The sequence below is a fragment of the Mytilinidion resinicola genome, assembly GCF_010093595.1.
Source record: "Mytilinidion resinicola strain CBS 304.34 unplaced genomic scaffold BDZ99scaffold_1, whole genome shotgun sequence".
Classification (NCBI taxonomy): domain Eukaryota; kingdom Fungi; phylum Ascomycota; class Dothideomycetes; order Mytilinidiales; family Mytilinidiaceae; genus Mytilinidion; species Mytilinidion resinicola.
Genome location: NW_022985437.1, coordinates 252,444 through 267,592, shown reverse-complemented (window position 1 = coordinate 267,592; position 15,149 = coordinate 252,444). Strand labels below are relative to the sequence as shown.

The window sequence follows — 15,149 nt, the reverse complement described above, 5'->3', positions numbered from 1 at the left end:
CACTACTTTTGCCTCAGCACCACTTTTGCCTTCAAAGGCTGGCAACGATCACGAAGCCAGGACACATTTAAATAGTTGCAAGCATTCGATGGACACCAGAGATACATTAGCATTAAATGTATGCGTGCGTTGTGTTACAGCGAATGATCGATTTCGTAAGAGAAATGAACCTGAGGAACTAATTAAAACAACCAATCCAAGAAAATGGTCCATTGCAGCAATGGCCAGCCACACAGTTCACCTTAACGTGAGACCTCTACCAGCCTCACCAGTGGCCACGAGTGGTAAAGACAAGTGAGGAGTAGTCCCACCAAAGCCTCTAGGTTGAGGACGATCGCCGGGCTTGACAGATCCTCAAGAACCGTTACCGCCCCAAGTACCTCGACTGCCAGGACCTTGACTGCCAGAACCTTGACCGCCCCAGGAACCTTGACCGCTTGAACCTTGGCCGCTAGGAGGACCATGGCCGCTTGGAGGGCCCTGGCCACCTGGAGGACCTTGGCCGCCTGGAGGACCTTGGCCGCCCGGAGGGCCTTTGTCGTCAGGACCTTTGTCGTCAGGACCTTTATCGTCATCATATTGCGGCTCGAACCCATAGTCGACGTTGTTGGAGTCGACGGCGAGGACCTTGATTTTCTCGTACCGTCTTGGCCTGTCTTGTTGCCCTAGCTTGGGTATTAGCACGAGTAAATCATAGAACAGGTTAGCAGACACTTACATGGGAACCACTTTCCGTCCCACCAGTAGATAACCCAGCTGCAGTCGGGTCCAGGCTTCTCAACAGCGATCCATCTGCCTTGGTCTTCAGAGTCGCCGCCGTACACAATCTCCTCTCCGGGTAGGCCACCATTGCGACGTCCTTCAGTCTCAAACTGGTTAGGCTCAACAGTAACACCGACGCCGCTGATGCCAATGAAACCGCCAGATCCATCCCGGAAGATGTCTTCGATGTGGCGCAGGCTGCTGCCAACGTACTGAACGAACACCAGCTGATCCGTGTATCTGCCGTATGGAACTGCTGGATACCCCCAGAACTGGGCAATTTTGTCTTGGTCGTGGTGCCCGTGCCCCCATTGGTCATCCCCCCACGGCTTGTTGCCCGAACCTTTCTTTTGATCCCAATTGTCGCTATCATCGTCGTCGTCGCCCCAGCCTTTCTTTTGATCCCAGTCGTCATTCCCATCCTGGTTCTGATCTCCATTCTGGCCTTTCCGTTGACGACGCTCAATGCTACGCTTCTCTGTGGTCAAGTATCCGCCGTCAGGAGTATCGAAGGGCGATTTGCCTGCCAGCTTCCGCTCGGTGGCTGGGAGGGATCTTTCCATTTGGGGTCATGGGGAGCAAAAGTCTCATTCTCAAAAGTGAACTTGTATGGGGCTTCATCCGAGTCGAGGTAAATGCCTGCCATGTTTCCTGGCCCATGAGCTTCGAACTTGACGAGCTGCTTGTTGATGTCCTTATTGTCACTAGGAGATGTTGGTCCTGACCTCGCGAGTAACCAGATAGTTTATTTACCTGATAACCTAAAGGTAGTATGTCTTTGGAGTACGTTGGTAGTCCGGCCTATGGTCTGGACGATTGGTAGGCGGGTGCTTTCCGCCGCTGGGGCCCCAGCTAGGCTTTGGGCCCCAGCCGATAGGAGGACTACCTTGTGGTTTTCCGCCGCCTGGGCCCCAGCCGCTAGGAGGGCTACCTTGGGGGCTTCCGCCGCTTGGGTTCCCAGGGTGGTTGCCAGGTCTGGGTTCCGGATTGTTACTAGGGAAGCTTCCAGGCGTGTCGTCGTTCCCAGGCGGCTGTCTACCGCCACCGCCCCCGGGGGTAATGGACCCTGGATTATTGCTAGGGAAGCTTCCAGGTGTGTTGTCGTTCCCAGGCGGCTGTCTACCGCCACCACCCCCAGGGGTAATGGGAGCGGGATTGTCTGCTGGTGCCGGTGTATCATCTACCACAGGCGAAGGCGAAGGCGAAGGAGAAGCAGAAGAAGAAGAAGAAGGAAACCCTAGTCCGGGCCGAGGTGAAAAGACAGGTCGGCCTGACTGCTGAGCCTGCGCTACTGGATTCGCAAGAACCGCAGAGACCAGCATGGCCGACATAAGTGTCGATGAGAACTTCATGGTGTTCAAGACACTCAGTAAAACGAATGAGATAGAGAGAAGGTGGGATAGGGGAGAGACGAAAAGAGCGTCAGGGAATGTCTCACTGGATCTCAATCATTGTCAGTATTCTACTTATTTATAAAACCGCGACTCTATAATGTTGACATTTAGAATATGGCAAGGAAGGTATGTATTCTTGATAAACAAATGAACCAATTGGTCCCATGAGCCCGGAGAAGACATTGCACTGCAGAGTGTCAGTCCATGCGAGCTCCTCCACCAAGTATGTTCACCTTGCCTATTTGCGAATCTGCATAAGTAACGCCAAGATATCTGCGCGGAAGTCCGATAGAGCTGGGGCTCTCCTTACAGTGGTATCAAGCAAGCAAGAGTGGAGTCTGAGCAGTGGGATTTACGTGTGTCTAGGTTTGGGGCTAGTTACTGCTGATGTCGCACAGTAGGGAGCACGACAGCAGCTAAATCAGAGAGCTAACATTCCTAGCGCCTGATATTGGCTTCCTCACTTACCGACCATACTCAACAATGTAAATCGGCTCTGCTTTCGCGTGCAAGGGATAGCGCCAAACGCACTTTGGAGGAGCTCAGACGCTGTCATGCTACATACCGCGGAACTCTCCGAAGCAAATTCAATTTACAGCCAAGCGGAAAGTGTTTCCAGTGCCCAAATTGAGCATCACGCCAAGGTGTCCACAAAGCCTCATGAGCAGTTGCACTAGTGATAGCGGGAAGCTCTGAGTCTGGACATGCTCCAATTGCATAGGCAGAAATGGGAAGCGCGTTTCAGCTGCTTTGATACAGCCTCCATGAATCTTGACATCCGTCTTGAAATTTTATGCTACTTCAGGGCAAGACAGACACCGTCAGCCACTTTGGAACTTTCTTCTTCCTTGGAGCTGATATTGGATGTACTCCAATCGCATCTTCAGTATACAGTGCCAAGCCATATGTCTTGTCACACCTGCTTGCCACTGCTTGAGGTACCCCCATGGTACCTCAAGAATCTGAACGCGATGTCAAATTTCATACAGGGGAGATTAAGCAGCCTCTTGACTGACCGACCTCCTGCCAACGGGAGTGCTCCTGACAGTGGTACCGAGGAAGCAAGATGGAAGCGCTAGCAGCGTTATATCTAGGGCTCCGAGGAGAACGTGTATCGAAGCGGTCGGGTATCAGCACTGAAGAAAATGGAAGAGACAAGTCCGTTTGCCACTACCTAGGGCGCCTTCATGGCCTTTTCAAACCGCGAACACGATGTCAAATTCCACGCCGTGGAGTTTGACCAGCCTCTTAACTGACCAACCCCCTGGCAACGGGGCTGCTCCTGACAGCGGTACCTCGCATGCAAAAGCCGCCCTCAAGCAGCGGTATATCCGTGTACCCAAACTCGTGGCCTAGTTGTAAGCGCATATCTAAGTTTCATTTCTGCTGCTTCAATTTAGCCTCTATGAACCTTGACATCCGTCTGAGAAATTCATAGTGGTCTGGGGCTAGTCAGACGGCGTTAGGCGCTCGGCAATGCGTTAATTCCTCGGATTCAATTTTAGATGCGCTCTAATAGCATAGTCAGCGTGGATACAAATTGGAAGCTCGTTGTCCCTGCTCCGATTTGGCCTCTATGAACCTTTACATCCGTCTGGAAATTTCATAGAGGTCTGGGGCGAGGCAGACAGCGTCAGCCACTCAGCAATGGGTTGAATCCTCGGAGTTGATTTTGAACGTGCTCCAATTGCACAGCCAGGCTACATGTAGATTGAAATTTCGTTGCCTTTGCTCCAATTTTGCCTCTGTAAATATTTACATCCATCCGGGAAATCAAAAGTAGGTTAGGGCTATACAGACAGCGTTAGCCACTCGGCAATGGGTTAGTTCCTCATAGTCAATCTTAGACGTGCTCCAATTGCACGGCCAGGGTGAACGCAAATTGGAAGTCTATTTTCGTTGCTCAGTTTCAACCTCAGGAGAACTTGACATTCGGCTACTAGAATAAGAACACTTCAAGGCTAGACAGACGGCGCTAACCACTTCAGGTATACCAATTCCCTAGGGTTGATATTGGACCCTCACGCCGAGACGCTCTATTTAAGGCCTTGAATTGAGCCAACTTTGCTGTAGAATTGGAAAGTACCATAAAGGGCTGAAGTCCTTCGATTCCATCAACAGGTGCCCAGAACGCTCATCAGTAAGTTCTAATTCAAGAAGCACTTTCAGTACATCCAAGTCACGTGAAGGTTCACAAGATTCAGAAATTAGTCTATCATTTCAAGTTCAACTTTCAGGATGCTATCGTACAAACTACTGCCATTTCTCCACGCACAGGCCCCGCTCTCTCCTCACTTACCCGTATATCGGGTAGTTGGGGTCCTCTTCCTGCCACTCTTTCGAGTAGTTGTGGCCGGCTCGCCCCCCTCTACGTCCGCAAAGCGGACATGATTCTGCTTCTTCTTCTTCTTCTTCTTTCCCCCGGAACTACCCTCCTCTTCCCCCTCTGCCTCCCCCTCCTCCTCCTCCCGCGACCTCTTCTTGCTCGCCGCCCCGTGGACGGACGAGGAAGATTCCTTCCCCCCCTCGGAATCCTCCTCGTACGTCCACGAGGCGATCAAAGCCTCCGCCGCCGCCGTCCCAAACGCGCCCTCCGGCAACGTCTCTCCAGTTCTGAGGGTGCGAAGACCCCAAGGGGACTCCGCACCCCCATCTACCTCCCCAGCACCCACCCCCCACAGGGCCCGAATCTCGGCCCACTCCCCCTTCATCGACGGGATTGAGCGTGAAATGCGACGTCCGGCCGATTGATCGTCAAGTAGGTCTGATTTCGCGTCGTTGACATAGCCGTAATAGTCGTACGGTTGCTGCCACGAAGCGTTCCAGAAGCCGGCGTCCGCCAGGCCACCGGACGAAGAGAACGAGTCTAGGTTGGCGCCCTCTGGAGGATTGAAGCGGCCGTGGATCGTAGATTCGCAGAAGTTCTCGAAGGTTATGAAGCCGGTTCCACGACGTACGGAGCGCTGCGATGCGGTTTGGATGTCGCCAACAGTCTCGATGCCGTACCACTCGAATTGATATGTCGGGGGCAGTCTGGGTTCAAGCGGGTATGCGAATTGGTCGAATCGTAGGACGCCTTTCGTGTTCTGGATCTTGAACGAGCCCCACATTGTTCCGTCTTCGTCTCGGCAGAGTGTGAGATCTTCAAGGGCAAGGTGTTGGGGCTGGATGGAGTCGAACTTGAGCTTGTTGATGTTGTGAGAGGTGGAAAGGTAATAGGAGCGAGTCTGTTGGAGCATGGGGAGTTTCTCTGCCCAGTCGAGGTCAACGTGCTCGATGAAGCTGTCGCCGGCGACGAATGAGGCGAGTAATTCATCTTCAGTCTGTTCTTTCGCGTACTTTTCTTCAATATTCGTAATGCTGGCGAGACGTTCATGGCAAGCTGTCCAATGTTCTTTAATCTTTGCAGCAGCAAGAGGAGCGATGATGTTGGTTTTGTTGCGGTGGCCGATAAATTCAGTGCGGAAATCGTAGAGCGACTTGAAATGTCCCACGATGGTGTTCTCGCCTTCGAAGTGAAAGACTCCGGTGCAGGTAGGTCCGATGAGAGCTCGGGAGTTCTCACGTTGGCCGCACCATGTGAAGCTGAAGGTCGGGCGTTTCTCAATTGGGAGACGCTGGATCATCAAGGAGACTTCGACAGTGCCGTCGTCAGCGGTGAGAGCGCCCCAGTAGATGGCGCCATTCTCGGAGATGTGAAAGGTGATTCGATCGACTTGGGGAGTGGTCAAGGAAGGATGCTTAGAAGCGAATCCAGGTAGGTCTAGCATGTAAATGCCGTTAGGTGCGAAAGACATGATCGCGCTGCTGCGGAGTCCCTTTCTCTTCACGAAGGGAGTGGAGTCCTGGCGAGCTCTCAGACCAGCGGTGCGCCTTACAGTCTTTGGGGGTGCTACTACGGGTGCGAGGGGCTTCCGGACGGCGACAGGAGTGTCAGCCTCAAAGCGTAGTGTGTCCCAAATAGAGCCTGACGGAAATCCGCTCGGCGTAGAGGCTGGAGCTGCGAGAGGCGTGAAGTTGACTGACACGCCCTGGTCTGCTGGGGGTGCTGATCCACCTCTGGAGGCCCTCAGGCCTGGTGCCGGAGTGCCAATATCAAAGCGTGGAGTGTTCCAAACAGAGCCTGATGGGAATTCGCTCGGCGTAGAGGCTGGAGCTGCGAGAGGAGTGAAGTTGACTGTCGCGCCCTGGTCTGCTGGGGGGGCTGATCCACCTCTGGAGGCCCTCAGGCCTGGTGCCGGAGTGCCAATATCAAAGCGTGGGGTGTCCCAAGCAGAGCCTTGGGGGAAAGGCGAGTTCCATCCAGGCGGATAGCCTTGCGGCGTTGGTAGGCGGAATGGCGGACGTCCAGGAACCTGGAGTCCCCCTGGGGTGCGCGGGCTGGCGACAGGAGTGCCAGCAGCAAGGTGAGACATGTCTGATTCGCGATTGGAAGACATTGTGGAGGTTGAAGTAGTGGTAGATGAGTGTGTGAAGGGGTTGTTGTTGTTGTGAAGGTGAGGTTCGGGCGACGGGCGTGATGAGATTGTTGAAGGACTGTCCTCATTGACCGAACTTCAACCACAGAAGTCACCTGGGCAACGGCGTGAAGCACTGACTCTAAATCTCGATAGAAGCGCGTGTACACTAAGCGCGCTCTATGAGAAGGCCTTCACCAGCTCAAAGGACTTCGATCGGGGTGTGATTTACTGTCCTTCACTAGTAGCAGACGACGCGGTCTGAGGTGCCCTGGACAGGCGACAGGTCAGTCAAAACGATCAGAATATTGCTAGCTCAGGTTGTTGAAAATAGATGGAAGAACTCCACACAGCGGCAAACGCGTGTACACAGAACTATGACGACTCGACGAGGTGGTCTAAGTTGCTCCTTACCCTTTGCAGTGCCTTGCGAAAAGCCTGGGGCACATATGTTTGCCACTGTCTGGGGTGCCCCTATAGACTCTTAAGGATTCAAACGGAATGTCAAGGTTCGTGCAGTCGAGATTGATCTACCTTGTGACTGACCGCGTTTTACCACCGCTTGGGGTACCCCTATAGGCTTTAAACTTGAAAACGGGATGTAAAGGTTTGTACATTGGAAACGAGGCTGCCTTTTGAATGGCTGGCTAGCTGCCAGCTGGGATACTTCTTACAGTGGCATCGAGCGAGCAATATTGTCGCCCGAGAAATGGCATATTCGTGGGTGCTAAACCTACGACCTGATATTCAACCTCCGTATCTCACTCGCCCACATCATAGTGCCTTGCCAAGGGTCTGTATACATCCTTTTGCCACTGTTTGAGGTACCCCTATAGGCTTTTGAAACTTCGACTATAATGTCAAAGTTGATGTAGTGGAAATTAGACTACCCCTTAACTGTCCAGCTACCTGCTAGCTGGGCTACTCACAGTGGTGTTTAGAGAGCAAACCAGGGGGCAACAGTCAAATGGACGCCTCTTACAGCTCCAGCTCCTACGCCGAGTGAATTCCCATCAGGCTCTATTTGGGACACATCTCGCTTTGCTGCTAACACTCCCGTACCAGCCTTAAGGCACTCTAGAGCCGGATCAGCGCCCCCAGCAGACCAGAGCGCGATAGTCAATTCTACGCCTATAGCAGCTCCAGCCTCTACAAGCAAATTCCTATCAGGCTCTATTTGGGACACACCTCGCTTTGCTGCTAACACTCCCGTACTAGCCCTGAGGTACTCCAGAGCCGGATCAGCGCCCCCAGCAGGCGAAGGCGCGGTAGCAAAACCTGCTCCTCCAGCAACTCCAGTAGCTACTTCGAGTCGGTTCTCGTTGGGTTCAGACTCTTCCTTCCCACCAGGCTCCATTTGGAACACTCCATGCTTTGATCCTTGCACTCCTGTCGCCGTCCAGAAGCCTCTCGCACCCGTACCAGCAAGAGCGAAGCCCCAGCCATGCTATATCCGAGTCCCCAAAACGTATGGCCTAGTACTCAGTGCTTAGAATACAAAGTTGAGTACTATTGATGCCGCTGTTTGGGGTGCCTCTAGGGTTTTTGAACACTCTAGGTGTAAAGATCAATGCAGCAGATATTAGGTTGTCTTTGGACTGGCCAACTAGCTGCTAACTGGGCTACTCCTCACAGTGGTATTGAGTGAGCAAGGCTAGAGCCGTGTTGACCTACAGTACTAAGTCATACGTTTGGATACACAGACATCATACTGCTCAGGCTTCACTCTTGCTCATGTGACACCACTGTAAGCAGCACCCCAGCCAGCATGTCTTCGGTCAGTCAAAAGGTAGCCCTATTTCCACTGCGTCCTTATGGCTTTCTTCGACGATGCCTCAGCCATAGCGCAAGCATAAGGGCAGTCGCAGCTAAGTATGAGATACCCGCAAATATCTGAGGATACAAGTAAGGTCGATTCGCATATGGGCGGCGAAGCTTCAGGCCAATGACCTCCGCAACTGACCTCCTATTAGTACGATCGGATCTCTAGAATGGGGAGGGGCTTACAAGTAGTCGGTAGGACAACGGAAGCCCAAGCCAAAGAGAGCATAGACGGCAGCTCTGTGAGTCCCGCCACTTCCGCGCATAGGGGGCTGATAGTCTGTGAAGCTGTTAGCTATAACACTCTGAAATCGTCATTTGGAACGCTGATTACCATCCAAAACACTCCGACTATAGCTCCACTCAACAATGCGAAGAACACGGTGATTCCATACGAGTTTGCGGGGACCCAGACCATGAAGATTGATAGAAAGCAGATGAAGGTCGTCAGACCAGCCACCTTGATCCGCCCGTAGCGGTCACTGAGAACGCCTATGCACGGTCTCCCTACAGCAGTCCCTAGATTGAGGAAGCCCGTGATCATCGATGCTTGGGAAGATGGCAAACCGATAGAGCGAGCGAAATCCGATAGAGAGTAGATGATTATGATATATCCAAGCATGCTAAAGAAAGCCCAGGACAGTAAAATGATAACGTTTCCCTGGTGAAGGAGTTTGAGGTCGAACGGATGCATGGCCGGCTTGATAACCTTATTTCGGTTGCGAATTAGACAAGTGGCAATCACGTTTACCGTACCGCTTATGATTCCGATGATGCGCAGAGCCCAGCCAAGGGAGATGTTCTCGATCATGGGCAGTGTCGCGAATGCGACGATTATTCCGCCAACCCCGGACCCAGCACTGGTGATTGAATTGGCAAGGCTTCTCTTCTTTTCGAACCATTGGGAGGTGACACCCACACTTGGTATGAAAATGAACCCAACTCCGAGTCCGACGAGAAGGCCCTGACTTATATATAGGTGCCAGATTTTCTTTGCAAATGATGCAGCAATGAATCCGCCGGTCTGGAGCACAATTCCAATGAGCATTGGGATGTGAGTTCCAAGAATCCGTGTGAGATACGTAACAGGAGATGCTATGAATAGAGAGATCCCGAAATTCAATCCGCCGATGAAGGCATAGTCGAGTGCAGTGGCTCCATGAAAGACATCGTGAGAAAGATAGTAAGCAAGGAAGACACCGTACGAAGCTACTACGCCCCAAGTGAAGCCGTTGATAGCGAACTAAACGTTTTATTAGAAAATCTCTTAGAGATAGATGAAAGCTGGGTTAGGGGAGCCCATACGACGCAAGCAACGATGACCCAACCATACCCTCCCTCAGGAATTGTGTCCGTGGGTTCTGGCGAACAGTCTTCGAGTGCGGAATCCGGATTAACGATAACTTCGTCCGTAGGGGACGGTGCGTAGTTTTCTGTATCTTTGCCCATCACGAATAGATCTTTCACCCACTCTGACTAAGTCATTGAAAAACCTAAGGAAGCGTTTAAGAGATTAGGAATTTACAAAAGATTGCTGTAACACGGAATCAAGATCATGTATTTGAAGGGTATCAAAAATGAAATACCTGGGGAACTCAGAAGGTGCGGCATCGGTCCTCTCCCACAGAAGTGGAGAGAAAGTGGGAGAGAAAGTGGAGAATATTTCGGGCCAACCGCCCTATTATAACCGTCAGCGCTACTTAGTACTTTTTATTCCCGGGCCCCACGAACAACGATGACGTAATCATATATAGCTGTTGTTTTCAAAGTTTAAGTCAAATCGTAGGCTTTGCCCTCAATCGTCACTAATTTGTGATGCGATTGGTAATGAACTTTGAACAAGCCAATTCAAGAGACTAGATTATAAATTACTCAAAAAAATTGCACCTATCAATACAACAACACCAACTCTCGTCGCCAGAAAGGCGGTTTGGCAAAACATCACAGCAAAAACACACGTATGAAATACAGAACATCAGATAGTAATACTTCATTCTGAGACCCTGGTAAACCACTGATACATGATCGCCTTTTCAGATATTAGTCCATAGTCCATTCCAATCTTACGCCTTACACTTGTTGTCCACAGGGACCTCCCCACACCAATCCGGCGCCGACTGCTTGGTGCAGAGCTGGCTGCACTTTTGCCCTGGCTTGATAAGTACCCAGGGGAAGCCATCAACCCGGACCTGGACTATAGAGTCGGTAGGAGACGTGTCCGAAGCGCGGAATCCAGCAGCACAAGCGCACAGATACTTGCTGCCGGAGATGCCAATGCACGAGGTGCTGACGTCGCAGAAATTCTTGCCGCTGGTGGGGTCGCAAGTCGCTGGGCAGGTTCCTGCTCCCCCAGCAGGGGGGATGACTGCAGGCTGTGAAGTTTGGAGAGGCGAGAGGGTCGCCCTAGGTGGTTCTGCCACTCTAGTTGGGGCCGCAGTCTCTTCTCCAGTCTTGGTGGTGAAACTCCAGGTATAGACGGGGAAAGATACTGATGTCGACGTCGATGTTGATGTCGATTTCGATGTCGTCTTAGACTTGTAGTGCCAGATCCAGTTGGAGTGGTGTTTGTGGCCGCATCCTTCCTTCGGACATGGTTTGCGTGCTTCCAGCCCTTCGTCGCGGGGACCTAGCCCTTGCTGTGGCGACCCCCACGTATCGTCATCCTCCTTCTTTGGTGGTAGATCACAGTCGCTGTCACCATCCCAATGGGGGTGTTTGGGTTTGCCCTTTGGATCGTCATCGTCCCCGATCGCAATGGTGATTTTGTTGATGTTGACGTTCTTGCCCTCTGCTTCAGGGGATGGGGATGGGTAGCTCAGCTCCCCAGGCTGAGGGCGACCATTGTTCTGGAAGCCTTGGGCGCTCGTGAAATGTAGAATCTGGAGGGCTATCGCCGCGGAGAGAAGGAGCTTCATGTTTAAGAGAAGCGAAAGAGATTGAAAGAGCGACAAACGAGGAAAACGAGTGTGGGATGAAGTATGAAACTTTGCGGAAAACGAGCGTGAGGAAAGATGGAATAGCCCCAAGTTAGAAGAGTAACATCTGGATACAGGATTTATAATGGAATCTTACTTTCGCATTCCTATTAGACCAAAACAACACTGTTTGGACACGAAGTGATTGGTCGAACTTCTCCCACCAGTCTGGAAACTCTACTCCGTACATCAAGTGGGAATGCTAGCTAGTTCTGGGAAGTCTGGCAGGTTATTGGTATATTCAATAAGGGAGCGTTACATCGGAATGTTTGAGGCAAGTTAGATTCCTCGCAATTACTGCGCAGATGCTTAGATGCATTCTACATGTATGCTAAGAGAACAATCTCTTCAAATGCATTCCGGTAGCTAATGACCGATTGGGAGGAATCCGCAGTCTTCACAGTCCATTGGGAATTCGGGCAGATTATGAGCCCAATGTCCTCGCGGTGTGTTAGGAATTCGGGGAGACTCTGACCCCGAAAGCTCCAGGTTCAGATTACTGATTTTAGGTGAGATGCAATACGCGCTCGTGTCCTTGTGACGGCGATTTGGTCCTCGGTAGAAAGATCTTGACGTGATAGGACGAGAGCTCGGGGATGTCGCTCCTCTGGCCACGAAACCTAACCTGATCTATGGCTTCGTTCATATTTTAGCTAGTCGTAATAAGAGAAACAAATGCAGAGCTGACTTGATGAGATTGTTGGACATTCACGAGTGAAAGGAGTAGAAGGGTGGTTAAATCCGAGCTACATCCGACCTCGGTAACTTGACCCCGCGAATGCGAGTCGGCCTTCGTCATCCAAGAAACACCATGAAAGCCGTCTCGATTTCCCGTGGACTGCCCTTCGCCTACAAATATACTCAGTAGTCACCTAATGTGTCACTAGTTGTGAAATCAATTGACTTCTTTGAATGTACTGTACTTATATTTCATCGTTCATAAGTAGCGTCTGTATACCACCAAGCTCCATTCACGAAAGCTCCAGGAAAGCAGTTTGATATATCCCTGTTGTCCTTCGAGAAACCGCAAATATGCCATCCGCAATTGCAATCAAGCAAACACCGGGGAAGCCAGGGCAAGTATACTACCCATTGGAAAAAATAAATATCCCGTCCCCTCAACCATCAGAAACGCAAGTTAGTATCCTACACCAGCAAGCTCCATTCCCCTTCCTTCAACCGCTAACTACCCCTCAAGGTCGTAGTATCCATAACAGCCGCCGCCCTAAACCACCGCGACCTCTTCATCCGCCAACACCTCTACCCCGGTACCGCCTTCGGCGTCCCCCTCCTCGCCGACGGCGCCGGCATAGTTACCTCAACCGGCTCCTCCCCTTCCGCAAAGAAATGGCTCAACAAACGCGTTATCCTCAATCCAGGCCTAGGATGGACTTCCGACCCCGATGGGCCCGAAGGCCCCAAAGGCTATCTGATCATGGGCGGGACCAAATTCAACCCGGCCGGTACACTGGCGGAAGTGGTGCTGGTGGAGGCGGAGGAGCTGGAGGAGGCGCCGACACATTTGAGCGATGCGGAGGCGGCGGCGCTGCCGTTGACCGGGTTGACGGCGTGGAGGGCGTTCTTCACGAAGTCGGGGAATGCGAAGCCTGGGAGGAACATATTGATCACCGGGATTGGAGGGGGCGTGGCGCTGATGGTGCTGTTGTACGGTGTGGCGCAGGGGTGTAATGTGTATGTGTCGTCTGGGAGCGAGGAGAAGCTTGCGAAGGCGAAGGAGCTGGGTGCGGCGGGTGGTGTGAATTACAAGGAAGAAGGGTGGGAGAAGAAGTTGGTGGAGATATTGCCGAAGGATCGGAAGTATCTGGACGCCATTGTTGATGGTGCAGGTGGGGATATTGTGTCAAAAGGAGTGAAGCTCCTGAAGGTATGCTTGGGCGTGCAGCTGGTGCTATGGTAATTGCTAACAAATATACAGGCTGGTGGTATCATATCAATCTACGGGATGACGACGAGCCCGAAGATGCCATGGCTCATGAGCGCCGTATTGAAGAACATCGAAGTTCGCGGTTCGACTATGGGGTCAAGAAAGGAGTTTGCAGACATGGTAGACTTCGTGAACAAGAAGAACCTGAAGCCTGTAGTATCGAGGGTTGTGAAGGGACTGGACATTGCAGAAATTGATGGACTTTTTGAGGACATGAAGAAAGCAAGTCAATTCGGAAAGCTTGTCATAGAGCTTCCTAGCAGCGGAAACTCTAGTAAGTTGTGAGGTAGAATGGATTCCTATCAGGGATAGTAACACTTGGTTAGATGCTCCTAGTTCCTGATCGTATATACCTCAGACACCTTGGTCCGTACTAGGAGCTTGTGTTTGATCTGGTGATTATGTGATCATTGCGGCGTGATGCCTAGTCCGCTGGTTCTCATGAAAAGGTCCCATACTTCCTTCGAAGTCATACCATCCCTCATGTGTTCACTGAGCATTTCGATGGCTCCTCCTCCGCCCATGTCCAACAGTGTGAATCCAGGAAACTTCATTTCATGTATGCCGCTGTCGTGCAACGTATGGTCCCTCTCAAGTGACTGTGGCTTCGGTAAAAGAGACACCTCGTTGAACAGAGCGTTTCGTCGAGCTATAGTCATACGACGACCCTGATTGACAGCATCCCAAGCGTAGGCAGCTCGGTTTCCCTCTTCATAGTCTTTCGTCGCAATGTGCGCTTTCAGAGCCCGAATTATGCTCAATTGCATCTTCACGACTTCCGAGCAGAACGACTCGTCCCACTTGCGAACCAATCTTGAAGATGTCAATCCAGAAGCAGCCTCCCAGGTCTTGATACCCTGTCTGAACGCCTTCATGGCTTCCCAATTGACACGGGAAATATATCCCGCTGCTCCTTCGCCCTTCGCTGCCTCAATGTTGCTGAAGTCCTGGAAGGTGCCGAATGGGAAAATGTCCACAATCCGCTCGACGTAGAGATCTTCAAAGTCTTGCCATGGCATCCATGCCTTCATCTGACCGTTCTGTGCTCCTGTAGGATCAATCGCAAATACGATACCATCTTTCGATGTGGCGCGTAGCAAAAGGTGCGGACAAGTTTGGCCATCGGATGTGCGGTCGGAGTCGCAGTCCGCAGTGGTACGTCTTGACGGCTTGATTCTGACGTCGACTTCCTCGATTTTATCGTATGAACCTATTTGGGAGAATCAACAAGTGCTCGACAATCTTGAAGGCCTGTTCTCTTCGTCTGAAAACTCACCTTTGACCATTCTAGCGAAGAACTCGTGAAGGTAGGCCAAGGCATCTTCGCACATCATGGATGTGAGGAGAGCTTGTTTGTCCTCATCGTTACGGACTAAGGCGGCTGGGAATTCGAAGAAGAAACCTGCAATACCATGTCGAAAACCAGCTTTTCGAATATGCAGGAGGAGCTGGTTGCCTTGATCCTCCAATTTCACGACGTCGATGTCAAAGGTTGCCTCCCTGTAGGCGAGCCATGCTTTCTGATATACCTCTGCCGCATGTTGAAGAATCTTGTCAGTTCCACAGGTCTGCTTGTGAGCCTGCCAGTGAGCGGCCTGGCAAACGCGACCGCAGTACCAGATCTTTGTGCAGCGACCGCAATACTCCGTAGCCTTGTTATTGCACTTCCCGCAGACGTGGGCGACCGGCTCGGATGGCGTGGCCATGGTGGCAGATGATGTGGTACGGTTGGTATCGGGAGGACCTGTGGGCTCCGCCATGATGGCAGAAGATGAGGTTGCCGGTAGAAGAGTAG

At 51.7% G+C, this 15,149-nt stretch overlaps 7 protein-coding genes across 7 annotated transcripts; 1 reads left to right on the top strand and 6 right to left on the bottom strand.

Moving 5' to 3' along the window:
* Positions 1–354: 354 nt before the first annotated feature.
* BDZ99DRAFT_513089 (uncharacterized protein) lies at positions 355–1,325 on the bottom strand (the record flags this gene model as incomplete). Its single annotated transcript, XM_033724675.1, has 2 exons — positions 355–665; positions 719–1,325. 2 exons carry the CDS (start codon positions 1,323–1,325, stop codon positions 355–357), a joined length of 918 nt encoding a protein of 305 aa, XP_033583778.1.
* Positions 1,326–1,424: 99 nt separating this feature from the next.
* BDZ99DRAFT_2253 (uncharacterized protein) lies at positions 1,425–2,514 on the bottom strand. Its single transcript, XM_033713467.1, has 2 exons — positions 2,271–2,514; positions 1,425–2,215 (listed from the first exon to the last, which is right to left on the bottom strand). Exon 2 carries the CDS (start codon positions 2,112–2,114, stop codon positions 1,524–1,526), a length of 591 nt encoding a protein of 196 aa, XP_033583777.1. The 5' UTR covers positions 2,115–2,215; positions 2,271–2,514; the 3' UTR covers positions 1,425–1,523.
* A 1,849-nt stretch (positions 2,515–4,363) lies between these two features.
* On the bottom strand, positions 4,364–6,595 carry BDZ99DRAFT_492764 (uncharacterized protein; the record flags this gene model as incomplete). The annotated part of the gene is made up of 2 exons (XM_033723187.1): positions 4,364–4,368; positions 4,456–6,595. The coding sequence occupies 2 exons, from the start codon at positions 6,593–6,595 to the stop codon at positions 4,364–4,366; spliced, it is 2,145 nt and encodes a 714-aa protein (XP_033583776.1).
* Positions 6,596–8,425: 1,830 nt separating this feature from the next.
* Positions 8,426–9,883, bottom strand: BDZ99DRAFT_513085 (MFS transporter, MCP family, solute carrier family 16, member 6; the record flags this gene model as incomplete). The annotated part of the gene is made up of 4 exons (XM_033724674.1): positions 8,426–8,571; positions 8,621–8,714; positions 8,769–9,677; positions 9,740–9,883. The coding sequence occupies 4 exons, from the start codon at positions 9,881–9,883 to the stop codon at positions 8,426–8,428; spliced, it is 1,293 nt and encodes a 430-aa protein (XP_033583775.1).
* Positions 9,884–10,251: 368 nt separating this feature from the next.
* On the bottom strand, positions 10,252–11,412 carry BDZ99DRAFT_2182 (uncharacterized protein). Its single transcript, XM_033713414.1, has one exon. The coding sequence runs from the start codon at positions 11,347–11,349 to the stop codon at positions 10,498–10,500; it is 852 nt and encodes a 283-aa protein (XP_033583774.1). The 5' UTR covers positions 11,350–11,412; the 3' UTR covers positions 10,252–10,497.
* A 1,029-nt stretch (positions 11,413–12,441) lies between these two features.
* Positions 12,442–13,639, top strand: BDZ99DRAFT_373273 (NAD(P)-binding protein; the record flags this gene model as incomplete). Its single annotated transcript, XM_033714857.1, has 3 exons — positions 12,442–12,546; positions 12,608–13,294; positions 13,346–13,639. 3 exons carry the CDS (start codon positions 12,442–12,444, stop codon positions 13,637–13,639), a joined length of 1,086 nt encoding a protein of 361 aa, XP_033583773.1.
* BDZ99DRAFT_430440 (uncharacterized protein) lies at positions 13,508–15,109 on the bottom strand. The gene is made up of 2 exons (XM_033717248.1): positions 14,631–15,109; positions 13,508–14,564 (listed from the first exon to the last, which is right to left on the bottom strand). The coding sequence occupies exons 1-2, from the start codon at positions 15,058–15,060 to the stop codon at positions 13,762–13,764; spliced, it is 1,233 nt and encodes a 410-aa protein (XP_033583772.1). The 5' UTR covers positions 15,061–15,109; the 3' UTR covers positions 13,508–13,761.
* Between the last annotated feature and the right edge of the window lie 40 nt (positions 15,110–15,149).